The following is a 20,996-nucleotide window of genomic DNA, read 5'->3' as shown; positions in this document are numbered from 1 at the left end:
ATTTATAAGGGAAAAATCTTGTTTAAACCTTCGCTAATTTTATCACACACGTTGAATCTATTCAATAAAATTAAGAGAGTTTAATTTAGTTGAATAAATAAAGTAGGTAAATTATTATAGACTTTCGTATCTTTCCTCGATTCTAATAAAGAAAGAAACACGAAGAAAATTCCAGCATCTCTATCCATCGGTTTTGAATATCTTTTAATTTTTTAAATGTAGTTAAGATAAGATCGATTTCAAATCCCAAAGTTAAGACCCACCTGGCCTCCTGTTTTCCATCATTATTTCACATAAAAGCACACAGATTGAAAGAAAGGTGGGAGCCACGTCCATTCACTTATCCAAATTATGTAAAACCTCATCTCATTCATCTCATTTGTACTTAACGTAACCATCTATACTATATATATCAATTACTATACTACCACCACCACCAAACAGATTCAATTAAACTAAACATATCCCAAGTGTTCTTACTTATTATATAAGTCTTGAATTCAGTTCATATTTTGCTGATCACTCTACTTTATACATCTGTATAAGCCTTTAGTCATGTTTGAACCAAGGGACATGTGGACCAAGCTGAAGGAAAAGGGTGAGACAATTTTCTCTAATGCTGGCTGGATTCACCGTGAACCTAGCCAGGGAATTCAAGGAAAGGAGAAGAGTTCACCTGGGTTGGCTGTGGTTGCTGGCCAACAACACGTGCAAGTTCACACACCTAGGATGATGTATTCCGAGGCTTCAGTTTCCATGCTTGTCGAATGCTTCAGTGCTTGAAAGAACAAAAAAGGATAAGTGCCTACTCTTGTACTTGTTATTTTAATTTGTGATCAAGTTTTCTACCTAGGAGCTGATGTAAATAATAAACTATATATATATATATGCTGATCAAATATATGTAACTAAAATATGATGTATGCTTGTATGTTACAACAAAGACTACGACGGCAAAATAACTGCTTTTCTAAAAATTAATCGGGGGTTGATTAAATTCATTTTATTGAAAATTTGGTCTTTCCTGGCATTCCATAGCTAAAGCAACCTTAAAACTGCAAGAATGAAAGAGTACTACACAAGTTGTCTTGGTTAAACAAAGTCAGTTATTTTTTATCAAATATTTTAGTTAGTTTTTAACTTTTTATTAATTAAAAAATTTGTTTAATTTTTTTTAAGCATTAAGTTCTAGAATTTTATGTTTATTTAATTGATGTTCTTAAATATTTAATAGATTTTTTAATCTTTTTTATAAAATAAGATTTTATTATTTTTATGTTGTTTTTTTTAATGTTCTGCATCATCAAATCATGCAAAAAAGAACAACTCATACTTTATATGAATTTAAAATATCGATAATGAACTTAGTGATTAAACTCATTATTTTTTACAGTGATAAAAATTAAGCAATCAAAGTGCATAAAAAATTAATCATATTATTAATAAACTTGAATATCATCAAATGGATCACAACATTAACCTATTTTTTGTAAAACAAAAATATCAAAATTAATTGTAACCAGCCCACAAGAATTTATAGCAAAAATTCTAACATATTTATCATGCCTTAGCGTAAATAAAAGAGTAAACTCTTAACTTAGTCTTTCAGATTATATAAATTAGACACTTTAGTCACTAAAAAAATATTTATCTTTTCATAAATTTTTTACTTTATAAAAATTCATTCATTTTATTTTAGTTATCATTTTGTATAAAATAGAACTAAAGTGAATGTTTTTTTTTTGTAAAGTTAAGAATTAACAGAAAATTTTAAAATCTCTAGACCTAAAGTCTGACTAATTTAAGAAATTCGCTCACATATAAATGGTCAAAATTGTAAGTAAGTGTTGGAAAAGTAATTGAGAAAAATGGGAAGAGAGCATGATGAACAGACCCTAATGTGAATTGAATAGTCACAAAATGTTACTCTTAGATCAAACACACACACACCAACAACAACACACGAGTAAGAATACGTAGTTACAACTTGCAAGTATAAGTGGGAAAGAAGAAAAATGGAAGGTGCTGGGAAATACAGCAGACACGAATTGTATTCTTGTAATATTTCAAATCACGTTTTCTCAGAAAATTAAATAGACTAAATAGGACCATTAATTGTGTTGTCCTGTTTCATAAACATTTTTGTGGCTCTCACAACGTTACAGAATGTATATGCCATTCTTGACTCATTGGGGGGGACCGATGTAGCAAGACGTACAAAAATACTCAATCAATGGGAAGGGCATCCTTTCAACTCGATCGTTAATAATCTCTCCTCACTCTCAGACTTAAGATTATTATTTTCTCATTGTTGTTTATACTTAACTTCCATATCTTGTGTTACATTATTTAGAGCTTGTTTAATCGAATAAGAAAAACCAATTCAGCATTTTGTGTGGTTGTGCAAAAGTGAATTCTCTTCTCTTCTCTCTCCCACATGATGGAACATGGAATGAACTGTTCTGAAAATGCTCTCAGATGAACTCAAGTTTTTTTTTTCACACTTAAATTTCAATTTGTAAATATTATTGTACATACATCTAAAAATATTTATAAATATAAATAAACACATCTAAAAACTTCAATTAATTTAATTAAATTCTTAAAATTATAAATTAAAAAACTATAATTACTTCAAAAGAATTAAATTTAAGAAAAAAACTGAAATGGTATTATACAAGAAAACAAACTTAAATATGTAATAATAAATTGATACACGTACGCGGAGTCAAAGTAACCAAAAGAGAAAATGATGAAAGTGAAAATGCAGCACTACTACTACTCATGGAATGTAATAACCAGCAGCCAATAAATAAATCTTTCAAAAGAATATCCCATTGGTATCTTCCTATGTGCCTAAGTATCAAAAACAGAGCCAAAACATCCTTTTTACAACGTACACACTCTCTTTCACGAAACCTCGAGGCTCATTCCCCTTTCTATTTTCTATATAAACTTGAACAGTTTCACTCCAACCATGTACACCATTTAAAACATAAATTGAAGAGATTTAGAGAGCTCAAGAAACAAAAGGGGTTCTTAGATTACATAGTTTTTGTGAGCGGGAGTGACTAATTAATAGTTGAGTATGGTTGAGGGGTGGAAGGGGGAGCTGACAAAGCTCAGAGAGAAAGTTGTTATGGCCCGAAAGAGCCTCTTCTCCAAAGGCAAAGAGGGGTCAGAAGAAGAACAAGTTGTGAAGAAGGAGGCTCACAAGGTTATGATGGCTGTTCAGAGAGACACTCATGAAACCATGTCAGAGGCAACAGTGTGCTTGCTTATGGATAGATTTGTGCCATGCTGATGTACGTGCATGTGTGTTAGGTGCTCAGAATGTGTTGTTTATTCATCTTGTGTATGATTTAGTTGACAAGAGTACGAAGTTTGTAATGGAAGTTGTGAAAATTAAGAATTGGTTGGTCTAGTTGCTGGTTTTTTGTGGCAATTCTCAAAATTGGATGGATCCTGTTGAATTTATTTGGTGTCTATACAAAGGAGATGCAACATCTTAAATTAAATTACTATTCCAAGAATCTTTAATCAAATAAAATTGTACCATAATCATTTTTTTTTCTAATCAAAAGAAGGCATGCTTGAACATCACACTAGGATTAGAAATTCCAACTAGGTTGACACCTCCACTCCTAATGATCCTTTGCCCCACATACCATAATCATTCATTATGACTAATGTTTTTATATCAATATTATAGCTAGAATGCCGACAAAGGGAGAAGGTGAATGGCAAAGGGGGGTAACGAAGCTTGATATAAAGGAGTGAACAATCTGAATGCGATGCAAAGAATTGAAGTTAAGGACTAATCCACCTAATAAAAAATATCCAACTAGCATGTGTGGACTAGATTATTATTAAATATTATATTCTTTTTTTAAAAGCAAGATATTCCTGTAACTGTAAGTTACATATAAGATTAATTTTGAGACATAGAGATCACTAAAATAAATTATATATTTTTTAACAAAATCTTTTTCATATATATGATCAGAAAATTAAACACCCATTAACATGGTTAAAGAATGAATCTAATTATCTGCTGACTGTACTAGGTTGGTTAAATATTATATTCTAATGAAGAGAAAAGCTATTGGTAATTTTCACAAAAAAATAGTACAAATTTGTCTCCACCTACACTAAACATGTTCACGTTAGTACCTCATCAATTTCATTAATTACGTCCTTTCTACTATGGGAATGAACCAATCACAATAAATATGCTCTACCTCGTTTTTTTGGTACATTTTATTTCTTATTGTTAAATTGGCTTTAGCATATTTGAATTAGACTGCTTTCAAAATAGAAAACAAAATGTTAGTATTATTAATCAAATGTGTTTGATTATGTTTATATATAATCAATGATTATAAAATTAAATGAAATAAATAGTGTTTTGATCATAAATAATTTTGATGCTTATATTAAAAACAAACATTTTATTTTTTTAGCTTACTTTTAATTCCCTATTTTGTCATTAACAATTGATTGAATTAAATACAAAACTAACAACTACAAATCATTTCATTTTTCTTATAAAAAAAATTGTTGTAAAAAATATTATTTTAAGCTTTAATTCGTTCAAAGGAAATAAATTATCTTACTAGCTAAGTAGTTGGCATGAATTCCTAGGTTTAAACTTCATTGCTGCTACGTACACTAGATACGTAAATTATCTTAAAATCATTTTTTACTTAAACATTTTTAAAACATATATAATTTATTTTATATAATCAAATTTACAATAATTGAATAATGAAGTGGTCTATTTTTTCACCTACTCTAACAAACACTATAGGTAGCTAGCTAGTACTAATATTAATAATTTGTCCCCATTTACACCAAACATATTCACGTTCTTCTTTCTTTTTCTTTTTTTGAAATAGACAAATTCATCATAGCACGGTAATAAACGAATCATAATAAATAGGCTGAACTTGACACTCCAATTCATCATAAGATTTCAAGACCTTAGAAAGAGAAGGAAAAAAAAAACTTGTGTTTCTTGGGAAGCCATGAGCACCACCGAGAGTCAAAGATATAAGGGCACAGTGAAATGGTTCAACGAGGAGAAGGGTTTCGGTTTCATAACTCCCGAAGATGGTGGCTCTGATCTCTTCGTTCACTACAGTGCGATCCAAACCGACGGCGGCTTCCGCACCTTGTCGGAGGGTCAGTCAGTAGAGTTCCTCGTCACTCAGGACGACAGCGGGCGAGCCGCGGCCGTCAACGTGACGACCACCACGGTTAAATCTAGTGACAGCGGTAACGGGGAAAACTCTGGTGGTGATGCTGCCAATGTTGAGAAATAAGTGAGAATGAATTATTGGAGTTTCCTGAATTGCGAGTATGATATTTATATTGATAGTTGGACAATATACTAGTCCATTGGTATTTTATATTTTATTATATTATCTCTGGTTATTGGCATTTGGTTCCAAACTTGTAATACATTTATCATGTGTTTAACGTGGTTATGTAGTAAGTTGTTGGATGTGTCGAATTAATGTCAAATAAAAATATATTTATATTATTTTTAAAGAGACTACGTTTTAATTAATGGTTTGATAGATTGTGGATATATGCAAAAATCCACGAGGAAAATAAAGTGAGTGAATCTGTCTAAAAGTAGTTTGGAATAATTTTATCTCAAAATAAGTTAATCCTATGGTGAGAGATGGATTAATTAACTTTTAAGAGTATTTTTACTGTTAGATCTTGAACAAAGATTTTATGTTTAATATTTAATCCTATAGGGATTTTATAATAAAGATAATGCATATATCTTCAACTTGGAGAAACGACCACAATCATTGTTTCCTCACCCGAGTGTGTCAAAGAGATAATGAAAACCCATGATGTTGTCTTTGCATCAAGGCCTCAAAGTGCAACATTTGATATATTGTACTATGAATCCACAGGTATTGCTTCTGCACCCTATGGAAATTATTGGAGAGTGATACGAAGGATGTGCACGATAGAGCTTTTCACCCAAAAGCGTGTAAATTATTTCCAACCAATAAGAGAAGAAGAGCTCTCTTATCTCATCATCAAAATTATTGATTATTCACACAAAGGATCATCATCATCACCCATCAATGTTTCTCAAATGGTGCTTTCATCAATATATTCCATCACCTCAACAGTTGCTTTTGGCAAGAACTACAAAGACCAAGAAGAGTTCATATCACTAGTGAAAGAAGAAGTTGAGATTGCAGGGAGAGATTTGTATTGTTCTGCTAGATGGCTTCAACTTGTCACTGGTCTCAGAGCTAAGCTTGAAAAGTTGCATCGACAAATGGATAGGGTTCTCGAAAACATCATCATTGAACATAAAGAAGCAAAGTCAGGAGCTAAGGAAGGCCAATGTGAACAAAAGAAGGAAGATTTGGTCGATATTCTCCTAAAATTTCAGGATGGTAGTGACAAGGATATTTGTTTAACCAATGGCAAATTCAAAGGTATAATCCAGGTAAGGATTTTAATTAACATGCAAAACCTTTTACGAAGATAATCTTGCACTTAGCTGTAGAACTTAGATCAATGATTACGATTAATACTTATAACCTTCTATTATCTCACATTGGATCTTTTTTATTGCAGTAACGTTTGGTATAAAGAATTTTTTTACTTTCCCACAAGAATCTAAAAAATATTTGGTTTTCATGTTTGGTTTAATTTTTTTAAAATAACATTTCCTAAGAATATTGTTTTTTTTAGAATGTTGTTCTCCTGTTTCCCATAAAATTGTTTCTATGAAAAAAAATCTAACTTTCTCAAATTACGATTTTTTTTACTGTAATAAAATGACATGTTTTTTTGTTAAATTATTTAATGCAATAAATAATTTAAATTTATAAAAAAAGTTATATGTATATATATATTAAAATTAAGCATAAAAAGTTTGATTCACATGATACATATAAAATTATTCCTAAGAATTTTTATCATCATCCAAACATATTTTAATTATTCCTAAAATTTATGATTCTCCAATATGAAAAAAAAAATTAATCCCTTCTAAGCGTAGAGTTTGTAGCTGTTGATTTTTTTAGATTCTAACATCAAAAGTAATGTATCTTATCACAATTTCAAATTTGATTTTTCAATCAATATTTTTAACTTTATCTTTTAAGTGTCTCTTTAGAGATGTCCTTGAATTAGCTAACATCACATATAATTACTTTTTGATAACCAGGATATCTTTGTTGGTGGAGGTGACACATCAGCAATTACAATAGATTGGGCAATGGCTGAGATGTAAGAGATCCAAGAGTGATGAAGAAAGCACAAGCTGAAGTGAGAAAGGTATTCAACATAAAAGGAAGGATTGATGAGACTTGCATCAATGAACTCAAATATTTGAAATCAGTTGTTAAAGAGACCCTAAGATTACAACCTCCATTTCCTCTAGTTCCAAGAGAATGTAGACATGAAGTTTATGGACCTGTCACATCTGATTACCAATTGTGTAATATTTATTCTAATTATTGAACAGTTTAAAGGTAAATTTTATTCTAACCACTTTTAGGATTTTTATGAGAAGTGATGTACTCCCTCAAGTCATTGTTACCAACAAATATTTAACATTGATGAATGCAATGAAAATTGTATTTTCTGAATCAAAATGTAAAATTCTTGTGGATCAGGAAAACACATGAGACTATGTGATGGAAGCATGGGAGAGTCTTGTGGATTGTCCTACTAAGATAGAATATGATGACTTTCTTACGAAGTTTGAAATTGCTTACTTATCATAATCAATATTTTTTTACTATGTCAAACACATTTGTATGATCTATATGAATTGTCAATCCGTATAAATTTAACACAATAAAAACATACACACATAGGCAAGGTGAGAGTGGTACTCACAGTCGCAACAATGGAACAATAAAATGAAAGATGGATTAAGGAAGCACAGATTAATGAGATGAAGGAGGAGTTGATGAAAGGATTAAAGAGAAGAAGAAGAAAGACTCACAAAGGTGCAATGCAATGGTGTGAAACGGTAAGTTAATGTTATAAGAGGAGTGATGAATTGACAATATGTAAGTGAAGGATAATTTTGATTTTTCACTCTTTTTGTGGATTGTATTTGAGATTCGACTGATGTAAAAAGAAAATCCCCAAATATTATTAACACCAACCCAACCAAATATTCTAAGTCATCGTGGGAGTACAAGAAGAAGGACACAGGAGATATTTGAAAATAACACTCTGTCAGGATCAGTGGCAAAAAAGAACAACAATTCTAGTTAAATTAATTAGACAAGATACATGAATTATGAACTATTACAAGAAACATGAATTATTATAAACTCTCGTGATTAAAAAAAATATTCAAAAAAATTCAAATTTAACAAAAGAGTTTGCAATCATATACAATTATTTCTATTCTATTCTATATATATGTGTTTACTTAATACTCTTTTAAAACTAAAGGAAATAAAAAAGAAAAAAACTGACAGATAAAAGATTTTTATACTCTGAACCAAATTAAAATTGTCAAGTATCATAAAATTATTAAAATTAAAAATAATCATCTAAAAATTATATTTAAAATAATATATTATTTGACCGTGTAATTTTTTTTTATAACAACAATATAAGAAAAATAAAATTAAAAATAAAAGTTAGTTTGAATGATTTACTGTAGAAGGAATACTTACCTGGGTGGAATATTTTCAGTAACTGACCATTAATTCTTGTATATTAAATTAGTTTGAATCTTTTCAAAGTTATTTAATATTTCAATTTATTTTATTTTAATTTAGGAAATAAAAAATGTTAATTTTTATTTTATTTTAAACTCAAACATTTATACAGAATACATAGTGTTACTAAAGGAGATGCGCACGTACCATTTAGTATTTTATATTATGTATTGTAGGGAATAAATATTAATTTTGTGTAATTAAAAATTAAAAATAATTTTTTTAAAATATATTGATTCAATTATAATTAAAATTTAAATAAACAAATATTTTTAATATATAAATCTTATTTCGGATTTATAATGGCAATTTTAAAAATAAGTTGTCATATAAGATCATTTTTAACTATTAACAATTTCTTGAAAAAATGATTGAAATTCAATTTAGAGATGGGGATAAAAAAAGAGAGAGAGAGAGAGAGGATAGATTGAAAAGATCAAGTATATAAATAAAGAGTAATTTGAGATTATTGAGATTAAAATAAATTATCAGTTACAGAGGTAATGTGTGAATTTACCTACAAAGAACAGAAAGAAAAAAAAAAAGTGTCGAACTGAAATAGTGGGGAGAGTGAGATTCTCACTCTCTGTTGTGCATTTTTATGATATAGGAGTAACGTAATAAAAGTAATAAGGATTTAAGTTTTCCTTACATAAGATCTCAATTTCATAATGTTTCGTGCCTTTTGAACCCTCAACGGGTAATATATAAAATTTTCTCTGGTTGTGAAAAAAAAAAGATTTCAAATTCAATTTTTATTAATAAATGCATCCCTACTCGATCGTATTAGTATAACAGCCAAATGTTATTGTTTTACCAATTCATTCATGCATTTTTTTTTTGTGGTAAATTTAAGGTATTATCTCTATCTAAGAGTCCGTGACTAATTGTTCAAGATATTAAATTTTTTATTTAAGATAATGATTTTTTTAACTTATGTTTTACCAACAGATTTATTAATTTGTGAGAAAAAAACTTTATTTTGTCTAATGCCTGATATCCGACTGGGAATACATATTGTTTTATGTTATATGAATAATCATTTCAGCATTTAACAATTATTTTAATTAATTTGAATGATTTTTTTAGAGAAAATTAATAAGGTTATCAAATGTTTCTCACACAAACAACCTATGCTAATTGTCCTTAAAGATGTCTCAAGTTAGTTAGTTGCATGCAAAGTATTACTTAGTTACTAAGAGTCAAAATTTGATTATACATTTAATTAAGTATGAGGTGTGACTTTAATTTGACATATCTAATAAGCTGGTATGTTAGGTGTCAATTCTATTTCAAGATATATCAACTCAATCAAGTGTGAAGGTCATTTAGTTGGTATAGTCAAAGTTTAATTATTCATCTAATCAAATATGAGGTGTCACTTCATTTTTATACCTTTAACCATAATTATCACACTCGGCCCCTGATTATAGTATCTGCATAATCCTCAATTCCTTTCCTTACTCAACAACTTCATATGTCTGTGCTCTCACCAAATACTTCAAACCAACTTAATTAAGCCTATCTATTATGCAATTGAGTTTTTAAATGTTTAAATGATTTTGAGAAATTTTTCACTTTCTCCACAATCTATTATTATGATCATCATTATTTTGTCTATATATCTTAAAGGAAGGCCTTAATTTTGTTGGTATATATATTGGTATATTGTAACTCTGAATTTCCATATATTAAATTTTGTTATAATAACTTGTACGCAACTACTTTCCAAGTGAAAATAAACAACTCATTGCAATAGAAAATGTAAATAAAAATTCTTTATAACATTTATTCTTATTCCCAATGTGATAATAATAATAATAACTAGCACTTTATAGATAATGGGATGCAATTGAAACTACTATCAAAATAATTGATAGACAACTACTACTAAGAATTAAAAGATATTAACTTCTAATCATAAAAAAGTACAAATTAATTTTAGCATGTCCTCATTTTCTTTGTAGGATTCTCTTGAAACATATCAATCAGATTATAACTTTTGCAGTTCGGACATTTAGGGTCAGCTTCGGATATCATCACATAGTATAAACAATGAGGACATCCCGTTGCAATTAATGGTGTTGGCTCATGGTTCCCATTGATTCCCAATAAGGAAGGTAAGTACACTTTATGGGATGATGATGATGATGGCAGCAGAGTCCTTGAAGTTGTAGATTTTAAGGCATTTGATAAATTACCCGAACTTGATCCCGCTAGTGATAGCTTCAACTCTAAATCAAGGCCTACACAATTTTCATGCTCATTCATTCCACTCTCAGTCAAGCTTCTTTTTTTCACTCCCTTCTGTGCTGCTTCAACCTTTGAATCCATCAAATATCCATTAAACAAAATAAAAATCATATATAAAAAGCCATTTTCCAACAAAAATCTCAATTAACTAATTAAATTGAAAATAGGAGGAAAAATATTATTTGATAGTCTCTAAGTGTTCACAAGGGCTTAAAAAAGATCGACGATCATAAGGTGGTTTTGGACTTTACACAATTGTATCGTACCGTGACTGCAATTGAAATCATATTTATCAAATTTATTTACAACATTGAGGATTTCAACGGTGACGACAAAAATAATAACCAGTGCCTTAAATCTTGAGTGCTTATAATAATTAAAGTTTTTTTTTTCTTTTCAAGAATTTTTTTTCAATAACATTCCCTAAAAGAAATAAAAATCACGTAACACATATATAAATGGAATCGAGAAGAAATGAATTCACCTGAAAATTAACTCCACGTCCTATTAAAGAATTCATATTGGTTATACAAACCGATTTGTGCTGGTTGCAAAATGTATGTCAAGAAAAGGTGAAAATGTTTTGGAAAAAGGTAAAGACATAAACACAAGGATTCCTCAAGATAGCTACTTTTTCAATGGGTATGCCCCGGATCTTGTAAATTTTCACTAGGGATTTCCATTGATGTAAACTGAAGTGAATGATGGTTAAAAACTTGTGAGCATTTATATATACTAAACATGCTTCCAAAGCACGCCAAATGCATGTTTGGATCTGATCTGTATTCTAATTGAATCCGCGTCTATATGGAAGTTACTAAGAATATTTTTATATTTTTATTCGGTTTGACATTGAAAATAAGATAAACGCACATTATCAACACAAATTCAAAAGCATTAACTTGAAAATAAATCAAGGTTTATGTTTACTACCAAACCCAAAACTAAAAAATATATCCAAAAAAGCCAAAATTCAAGTAACAGTTATCGATTATAATAATTTTTTAAATATAAAATATGATAAAGCATTTAAGTCTAGTTTTGATGCATTAATATTGTGATTTTGTTTTATATTATTAACCGACTAAAAATCATCTTAAAGTTAAACAATAATTATTAAAAAACTAATATGTGCAATTATATTAATTGACCACCAAATAATTAATGCCATATTTAATTTTACATTTTTATTTTTTATATTTTACTGAATGGACAAGGACAAAACCCCCACACCACAACCAGACGAATCAAATATTAGGGATTTTTTTCCTTTACCAGCCAAATCTCAATTACACCATTCATTTTTTTTTTAATTTCAACATTATGTTTTGTACTTTTTCTTCTTCCATCTTTTTGTTTTCCATTTCTTCTTACTCTAGTGAGCTTCTCCTTCCTTTGATGGTGGTTTGTTAGGTGTATTATTGATTTTGTCATGGTTATGGTGGGTGTTGAGGTGACAATTATAAAAATAAATTTGTTACATATGTGAAATATTGATATGTATTGTTCATATGAATTGACAATTTATATAAGAATTATAAATTTTTTTAAAAAAATAGTTAAATAACAAAAATAGATCATGTGTAAGAAATTTTGTATTTATTAATATATTTATATAAATATTATTACATTATTGACATTAAATATTTGTATAAATAGTTTTTTCAAGTCTAGAAAATTTCAAAATAAATTTCTATATTAATTTTAAAATACATAAAAGTATTAAAATAGTTGTTTATAATCTATTTAAAATAATAATCAAATATGGAAATTTAGAAATAAATAATTAAATATATACACATATATGTTTATCAATTTCAATATAATATATTTTTATATTAATATACATTTGAATATTTGTTAAGATTTTTTCTAGTAACAAAAAAAAACAAATTAAATGTATAAACGAAAAGATTTTATATACCAAAAAAATAATAAAATTATGTCATACTATATCTTAAAAATCATATTTATTCAAACTAAAAAAAATATCTGTTGCATAAAGGGGGCATGAATTTCGAGGATGAAAATAGACCAATTATATCACCTCATCGAAGAAGAAAAAAGGATCAAGTAACTCCTCATTTCCTCACTCTTTCACAATTTCCTCTCATCCTTTCCTCTTCCCTTCCCCCATTCTTTCTTCTTTCTTTCTTTTAGTGATTTGTGGCTTCGTTGTTCCATGATTTCTTGTTTGTGGCACCTTAGTCGCCGATGAGGTTCATGTAGATTGAATCGTAGTTTTTCCTTCGTTATTACATTTTGTTTTTGTTTTTTTTTCACACATTCGAAAATCACATACGTTTCTCCTTTCTTTATTTTTTTGTCCGCACCATCCTGCCTCCTTCATAGTTTGCATCGCTGCCCTTGTGGCGGTCTTGCGTCGTCAGGCCCTACATCGGTGGTGCCAGGGGATGTCACCCTCCATGGTGGTCCCCCCTTTGCCACACCATTTTTGAGAAGTTAGGCAATTAGGGTTTCTCAACCCTGTTGCCTAATTGCAGATTGGGTCGGGTCACCCTGACTTCCAATCTTAAACTAAAAAAGAATAATATTATTATTTACACCCCTTTTATATATATATATTTCCATTTTCTATTGGGCCTAACTCGTTTTTTTAAGATCTGACATAAAATAAAAATCATTATTTACACTCCTTTTTTTAACACATATATCTTCTTTCTTAAATCCCTTATTTTTATAAAATCTGAAATAAAATAAAGGCGAATGGATACACTCCCTCCTTTATTTACATTCCCTCAAAGTTTAATTTTACACTTAATCGGATATGAGGTGTCACTTTGTTTTTATGCCTCTCACCATAACTATCTGACTCGGCTTGGATCGTAGGTCCAGAAATTGAGTACTCAATCAGTAAGAGTCACCACCCATTACATCAGAAATGTCCATGATTTGGTTTGAGTGGATTTCGAATCAGTGACTTGGTTGATTCGACGAGTCAAGCAAGTTGAATGGTAACTTACTAAATCAATCTTTGACTTAGTGACCCAATATTGTGATCAAATTTATTGTTTTCAATCTGCATGGACCTAGCTAACACTAGTTACCCCTATGAAAATATTTACCCCAAAACTCTCTTGCCTCTGCTTGCACCTACATATACCTAATTTCAAGTCTGTTGCCTTGCTATCATGTTCTTCCACCCTTGTTCCATGCCAAATTTCAGATGGAGATAAATGGCAAAATGTTGCAAAGAGCTGTGTGAGTGAAAATTAACATTTTTTTTCTTAAGCCACGCTTCTTTGCTGTGAGGTTTTTAACTTGAATCTCAAATAATTAAATTTCTCAAGTTACGCTTATCTGTTGAGGGTAGATTCTACGGCGCACAAAGAAGCTAAGTTGTCCTCTTCATCCCATCCCATCCCTCGACGGCACCAACCAAGGAAACCGAAGACAGTTGCAGCAAGGAATCGTCTCAGCTCTAATGGAACTCAGTGAACTATAACAATATGAAGCTATTGCGAAACCCAAAATGCAATATCTTTCTATTCGATCAATAATCAATGAGTGAGAGAGAGTTCTTGCTATTGTAGCTAAGTTCTTTTAAGACTAAAATTGACTTTTTAACAAATAAAACCACTTGTGCACCGTAGAATTTAAGAACCCCTTTTGTTTCTTGAGCTCTCTAAATCTCTTCAATTTATGTTTTAAATGGTGTACATGGTTGGAGTGAAACTGTTCGAGTTTATATAGAAAATAGAAAGGGGAATGAGCCTCGAGGTTTCGTGAAAGAGAGTGTGTACGTTGTAGAAAGGATGTTTTGGCTCTGTTTTTTATACTTAGGCACATAGGAAGTTTTTAGATGTGTTTATTTATATTTTAGTTTTTTTAATTTATAATTTTATGCATTTACTTAAATTAATTGTAGTTTTTAGATGTGTTTATTTATATTTATAAATATTTTTAGATGTATGTACAATAATATTTACAGATTGAAATTTAAGTGTGAAAAAAAAACTTGAGTTCATCTGAGAGCATTTTCAGAACAGTTCATTCCGTGTTCCATCATGTGGGAGAGAGAAGAGAAGAGAATTTACTTTTGCACAACCACACAAAATGCTGAATTGGTTTTTCTTATTCGATTAAACAAGCTCTTAACTCATACAAAAAGAATAAAGAACGATAATAATATCAAATTTTATAGATTTTAGTATATACATTTTAGTTCTCGTACTTTGAAAACAGTACCTTCTCCGTCAATTTCATTCTTCTGTTTCAATTGGATTACGTCTTTTTTAACCACTCATCATCATCTTGTGAGAGATAAGTGTATAAAATAAGTATGATAAAATTTAATACATTTATTAATAAAATATTACCTCAGTCCAATATTTTACTCTTATAAATTATCAAGGGAATAATTGTTACCTCGTGTTCATATAATATTATTTCCAACCCACTCTACATATTGAATGTTTGTCTGTTCGGTAATATAGGAGCTTGGACTAAAGTATTGAAACATGCTTATAATATTGTAACTGAATGTCAAAAATCAATTTGGGACGAAAATAGGATATAAGCAAATATCCATCTGGGACGAAAATCCATGTAGCATGAATCTGGATACTAGGTAGTATTATAAAATACATTAGTACTCTTTGATTTGGAAAACCTTGCACACAATCAAGGTAGTGCATCTACTACCATCCTCATGTTCACTGACAAAGCAACAGTTCCCAAATCTGCTTCACTAGCACTACTACTTCTTATTGCATTGTCCACAACTGAACCAAAACTACGGACAGGGGATGCTCCCAATTTTGATGCAGTCTCACTCTCACTCATTATCGCATTGTCCACAGCCCAACTAAAACTTTTTGAATCAGAATTGACAGAGCCAATAAGTAGAAATTTGTTAAGTATTTTCTTACTAAGGCTGTCTGTGTTAGCTATTTCACCTTCACAAGAAAGAGCTACAGACTTTGAAGGAACTGGCAAAGACAAAACTGCACAAGTCAACCTTACTATGCGCTGCAAAAGGGAAATCCAAAACTATTGATGAGCTTTCATTACTATAAAAACCAAACAAGTATAGGAACATGCATCTCAACAATGATCACCTTATGCCATATACTGCCCCTAAGATATATCTGTCCCTCTTCCGTGTATGATCCATCGGCATGCACCCAAAAGTTGCGCGTTCCCTCCCACGGCACTCCAGCCACCTGCATAAATCAATGCAATGCAACATTTTGGTTTAACATTCCAAAAAATATATATGTAAGCAATAAAATATCATAGTGTTCCATACAACAAACCTGCAGCACCAATTTCTCTTCTTTTGTAATCTCACGAACATTTATAAACACGTTGGTGTTTCCATTGCTTGCGTTTTTCTGCAGGTGACTAGGTGGTTGACCTTCCTGTAAAATCAATTAATGTAACATATTAGAACTTCACTTGGAAAAACATTAAATGGGGGTGAAAGATTCATGAATTAAATTTTGTAAGTAAAATCAAATCACACTGAAGGCACATTCCTTGAGTTCTAAGTGCCATTTTTTAAGGCACACTAAACTAATCCTAGAGATACATCCACAAAAAGGTTGATAAGCTCTATTTAGTTTATTTCAATAAGCTTCTTCATGAATCTTATAATGTCATTTAAGTTTATTTCAATAAGTTTTATGGTCAAATTTATGGCATAATCTACCACATAATAATAAGAGCTTATTGAAGATGAGTTTAATAAAGTGTTTCCACTGAAACACACCCGAAATAGATTAAATTAAAGTAAGTCCTTGGTGAGGTTAAGTATTCACCTTTCCCCAAAGTCCAGAGCATTTATCATACCAATAGGATCCTGTCTTCAGTTGTTTTGGTGGGTTTCGACAATTGAGGAGCAACTTAAGCTGTTCCCTATTCAGAGGTTGCAAGTTGACACAGACAAGCTCTGGTGGTATTTGATTTGCTTCACAAGACCTTTCATCATCCATGGCTTGGGCTGCTTCCGACTCAGACAGCAACCCTTTCAGCATACGAGAACACTTCCCGAGCCTACTTCTATTTCTCTCATCAATTCTGTAGCCAATGCAAGTCACACATTTTCTTCCCTCTGGCATGGACCCCATAGCCCTCACCACACAGCTGCGGCAATACTTTGCACTACAAACAATGCAAACCTCCTTTAGTGTGAGATGGTTCCCCTTGAGGCACCTATAGCAAGAACCCTTCTTCCCAGATCTCACGGCACGTTCCATCACAGAAATACTCACAGCACGTTCCATCACTGGAACACTCTCAATCTGAGAATCATCAAACTCATCAGTATCTGTGTAGTTTGACTCAAGATCACTGAAGATCACATCAGAAACACGTTTCACATGCTTTGGAGTTGGACTTGGTGTTTCCTCTTCCTCTCTGAAGGAACAAATCTCATCAGAAGAGACAAAAAGAGAGGTTGAACTTGACCCTGGACCTGATTCTGTGGTCTCAGAAGTTGTGTGAAGAACGGTTCCATCTCTATCATCAGGCACTTCCAAAGTGTCTGGTGCTGGTGGTGATATGACTGCACAAGAGTCCTCCAGGCCTGAAAGGACAGCAGAATCTGCCGTGCACAGATTCTGCTTTCTTTTGTGAAGGCTTTTGCCAAGAGGTTGGATAACTGGGTCTGAGAACTCATCATGAGAGAGAGGAGCAAGGGTTGCAACTAGGATTTGGTCAAGTTTGAAAGCAGGGATTTCAGGAATGGAGTAACTGCTTATGCTGTCTTCAGTTTCCAAAGCAACAGGAGGCACAGAAGAATCCATTTCATGCAGTCCAAATTGAAGCCAAAACCCAAAACAAATAGTACAGCACTCACCAAGTCATCTCAAAAGAACCCATTTTTGGGGAAAACCAATGATGCAAAAGGGAGAAATATCAGCACCCCATGAAGGAAAAACATGGAAACAAAGCCTCAAAACTACACTACAAAGGATGCAGCTATATTGGGAAAGAGAGAATTGTGCCGTGGGAGAAGAGAAGAGGAGCAAAATTGGAAGAAGAGAGAATGGTGGAATTGGAAGGAAGAGTGAGAAGTAAATAAACAAAGGTTGATCGAAGTGGAAAGAGTAAGTAATGGACGTGTTCCAAACGTTTGAACTTTGAAGGGAAATTGATAGCAATAACAGCGCAGGAGAGCAACATAACAATGCAGGCCCTCTCACCATAACTATCTGACTCGGCTTGAACCGTAGGTCAGAAATCGAGTACTCAATCAGTAAGAGTCACCACCCATTACATCAGAAATGTCCATGATTTGGTTTGAGTGGATTTCGAATCAGTGACTTGGTTGATTCAACGAGTCAAGCAAGTTGAATGGTAACTTACTAGATCAATCTTTGTCTTAGTGACCCAATATTGTGATCAAATTTATTGTTTTCAATCTGCATGGACCTAGCTAACACTAGCTACCCCTATGAAAATATTTACCCCAAAACTCTCTTGCCTCTGCTTGCACCTACATATACCTAATTTCAAGTCTGTTGCCTTGCTATCATGTTCTTCCACCCTTGTTCCATGCCAAATTTCAGATGGGAAAGAGAGAATTGTGCCGTGGGAAAAGAGAAGAGGAGCAAAATTGGAAGAAGAGAGAATGGTGGAATTGGAAGGAAGAGTGAGAAGTAAATAAACAAAGGTTGACCGAAGTGGAAAGAGTAAGTAGTGGACGTGTTCCAAACGTTTGAACTTTGAAGGGAAATTATAAAGGAAAATGCATGATGACTCAGAATGCTTCAACGTACTGTGTTATTCAGACTTATTAAGTCCCTTGGGAAGTCACCCTGTGCGCTACTATTGCCTAATGTCCTTTTCCTTCGAGTTCAAACCCTTTTATCAAATTGTATCTTTGTTGATTTTTGTAGAACTGAAGATTTGGTGGTGCATCCAAGTCCTTGCAAATTATGTGAATAACCTCCATTCAAACAAGGGAAGTTAGCTGGAACAAATTTCCATGTAGCACTTAGATCTCATATAGGAAACCTACTGGCTCATGATGTTCTAGCCTTCTAGGTTTAAATCTCCGTGCGACCATTATACACTAAAAAAATAATGTATGTTTCTATGTCTCATATATGTAGCTGTGATAAGGAGTACGTTATTGTTTGAACTCTTTTTGTAATGAAGCTTCTAAGCATCTAATGGGATAAAAAATGGATACTGGAGTAAGTTTCATAAATCGTAACCCCAAGCTGGAATTTTAATTTGTTTGTAAATCAGAAAAATACTAAACCATTTATCTATGGTGTTCTCATACTACTCATTCAAAACTAATTAATAGTCATCATCATCATCTTGTTGGCCAATGAAACAAAGAGGAAAGTAAAGGAAAGAAAACAGGAATTTCCATGTTTTCATTTCTGCCTTTAATAACTAACAGTTGGCGCAAAAAAAACTTCAAACAGAGATAAAAAGATGCAGTAAACTAAAGATAGTATCAAACCTTTTACAAATAGACTTAGGCAAATCTTAACGAGTGCAAGACCGATAGATTTATTAGTTATTACAAGGAACTGACCGGAGAATGTTGAGACACAACGTTCTAATAAGATGTCAGATTGAGACATGAATTTTTATATTATTTGTATAATGTTTTTAACATGTTACTTTATGTTATTCCGTTGTTTAACTCGCTTTTTTTTTGTAAAAATTGGACATCTTATTTTGGAACAAAGATGCTTTCATATCCTTATTTAATAAATTTTTAATTTGATGATTAATTTAAATGCGAACCTTTTATCCACGTAAACTCTTATTCATTGAATAAAATCTCTTTAATTAATTTTATACTTTCATGTACGATATTATATAAATATGTATGTTGGGGTAGAGGGTTTCACATGTCTTCATGGATTTTCGATGTTGTGAGGTTATTAGCTCGTCATGCATTATTGTTATTGACTTCATAGTTCATATCTTCAGTTTTGTCCAATATCAAAATTTTCTTAGTAGTATCTTTCTACTTACTTTTGTGGTTATACAGGACAGAGCTTGGTAAATGGATTGCTCCCACTGGTGTGGTATTGCGCCTTTTTCTTCCAAAGCATTTTTGCTAAGTGATATGTAATCTGGATCTTGTTTGTAAGAAGCACATCATAAGTGGTGTCTCTGAAAACTATATTCACTGGTATCCATAAATATAAGTGTGCATGCTTCTCAGTTTTCACTTACCCACATCTATCCAGTTCATATATTTATATCATAGTATGAAGAACATCACAAGTGATTTCCCTACCATATTTATGTATTTTAATGGAAAAGAGTATGAAGATGAGATAAAATACATTATAATTTAATCTTTCGTGAAATGGATATCTAATCTTTTTACCTCCTTTAATTGATTCTAGTGTGATTTTTAACCGTCACGGGTGGTTTTAAAACTGCCACAAAACGTGTTTTAAAAAATTTAACGGCCATGACACCCGTGAATCCTAACGATAGGGATTAACAACAAACAAGCTTTTTAAACATCACGGAGCAAAAACAAAATTCAGGTATATATTAAGGAGTATTAACATATTTAAGTCAAAAAAATAGTTGTTTTAATTTTTTTAGATTTTTAAATTTTTTATTTTTTATTTTTATTGAATTGCATCCGTTTATAAAATCCCTAAATATATATTTAGATTTTAAAATACTTATATTTAAGAGGACCTTATCTATGGTTTCACCAGGGCCCATCAAATGACATAATTAACCCTTGTTGGACATGGCAACTTGTATATCTGTCTCAAGTTGATACTAACACATTTTTGTCACTTGTATGTATGATGCATGTTGGACACTCCTCACTAGGTATCCAGTAAAAAAAATCATTGGCTTGAACAATTGAACAAACACTTCAAGGACACTAGCATGGTTAATATATATATATATATATATATATATTGAATTTTCTTAGACATTTAGAAACATCAGTTTAGATTAATATCATAGGAAGAAGGTGAACATAAGAATACACAAATCTTGATTATCATGCTAGATTTTTTATTATGCTCCTCATATTTTAGTTCA

The 20,996-nt window shown here is 31.3% G+C and overlaps 3 protein-coding genes and 1 pseudogene across 3 annotated transcripts; 2 read left to right on the top strand and 2 right to left on the bottom strand.

The window, feature by feature from the left end:
• Positions 1-4,781: 4,781 nt before the first annotated feature.
• Positions 4,782-5,553, top strand: LOC114402365 (cold shock-like protein CspE). Its single transcript, XM_028364904.1, has one exon. The coding sequence runs from the start codon at positions 5,028-5,030 to the stop codon at positions 5,322-5,324; it is 297 nt and encodes a 98-aa protein (XP_028220705.1). The 5' UTR covers positions 4,782-5,027; the 3' UTR covers positions 5,325-5,553.
• Positions 5,554-5,794: 241 nt separating this feature from the next.
• Positions 5,795-7,747, top strand: LOC114403512 (annotated as a pseudogene).
• A 2,815-nt stretch (positions 7,748-10,562) lies between these two features.
• Positions 10,563-11,663, bottom strand: LOC114402243. Its single transcript, XM_028364746.1, has 2 exons — positions 11,467-11,663; positions 10,563-11,051 (listed from the first exon to the last, which is right to left on the bottom strand). Exons 1-2 carry the CDS (start codon positions 11,500-11,502, stop codon positions 10,671-10,673), a joined length of 417 nt encoding a protein of 138 aa, XP_028220547.1. The 5' UTR covers positions 11,503-11,663; the 3' UTR covers positions 10,563-10,670.
• Positions 11,664-15,488: 3,825 nt separating this feature from the next.
• On the bottom strand, positions 15,489-18,692 carry LOC114402806 (extra-large guanine nucleotide-binding protein 1-like). The gene is made up of 4 exons (XM_028365486.1): positions 16,766-18,692; positions 16,262-16,366; positions 16,064-16,168; positions 15,489-15,974 (listed from the first exon to the last, which is right to left on the bottom strand). Exons 1-4 carry the CDS (start codon positions 17,750-17,752, stop codon positions 15,627-15,629), a joined length of 1,545 nt encoding a protein of 514 aa, XP_028221287.1. The 5' UTR covers positions 17,753-18,692; the 3' UTR covers positions 15,489-15,626.
• Positions 18,693-20,996: the final 2,304 nt, after the last annotated feature.

Source organism: Glycine soja, chromosome 20, assembly GCF_004193775.1.
Source record: "Glycine soja cultivar W05 chromosome 20, ASM419377v2, whole genome shotgun sequence".
Lineage (NCBI taxonomy): Eukaryota > Viridiplantae > Streptophyta > Magnoliopsida > Fabales > Fabaceae > Glycine > Glycine soja.
The sequence above is the reverse complement of the archived record's forward strand: the minus strand, read 5'-3'. Positions and strand labels throughout refer to the sequence as shown.

Bases quoted from the DNA above. Each gene is read 5' to 3' on its own strand.
- LOC114402365 (XM_028364904.1), top strand. From the start codon at position 5,028: ATGAGCACCACCGAGAGTCAAAGATATAAGGGCACAGTGAAATGGTTC.
- LOC114402243 (XM_028364746.1), bottom strand. From the start codon at position 11,502: ATGAATTCTTTAATAGGACGTGGAGTTAATTTTCAG. The intron at 11,052-11,466 runs GTGAATTCATTT...ATGGATTCAAAG, and splicing joins GACGTGGAGTTAATTTTCAG to GTTGAAGCAGCACAGAAGGG.
- LOC114402806 (XM_028365486.1), bottom strand. From the start codon at position 17,752: ATGGATTCTTCTGTGCCTCCTGTTGCTTTGGAAACTGAAGACAGCATA. The intron at 16,169-16,261 runs GTTTGTTGTATG...TGATTTATGCAG, and splicing joins AAGAGAAATTGGTGCTGCAG to GTGGCTGGAGTGCCGTGGGA. The intron at 15,975-16,063 runs GTGATCATTGTT...TCCCTTTTGCAG, and splicing joins GGGGCAGTATATGGCATAAG to CGCATAGTAAGGTTGACTTG.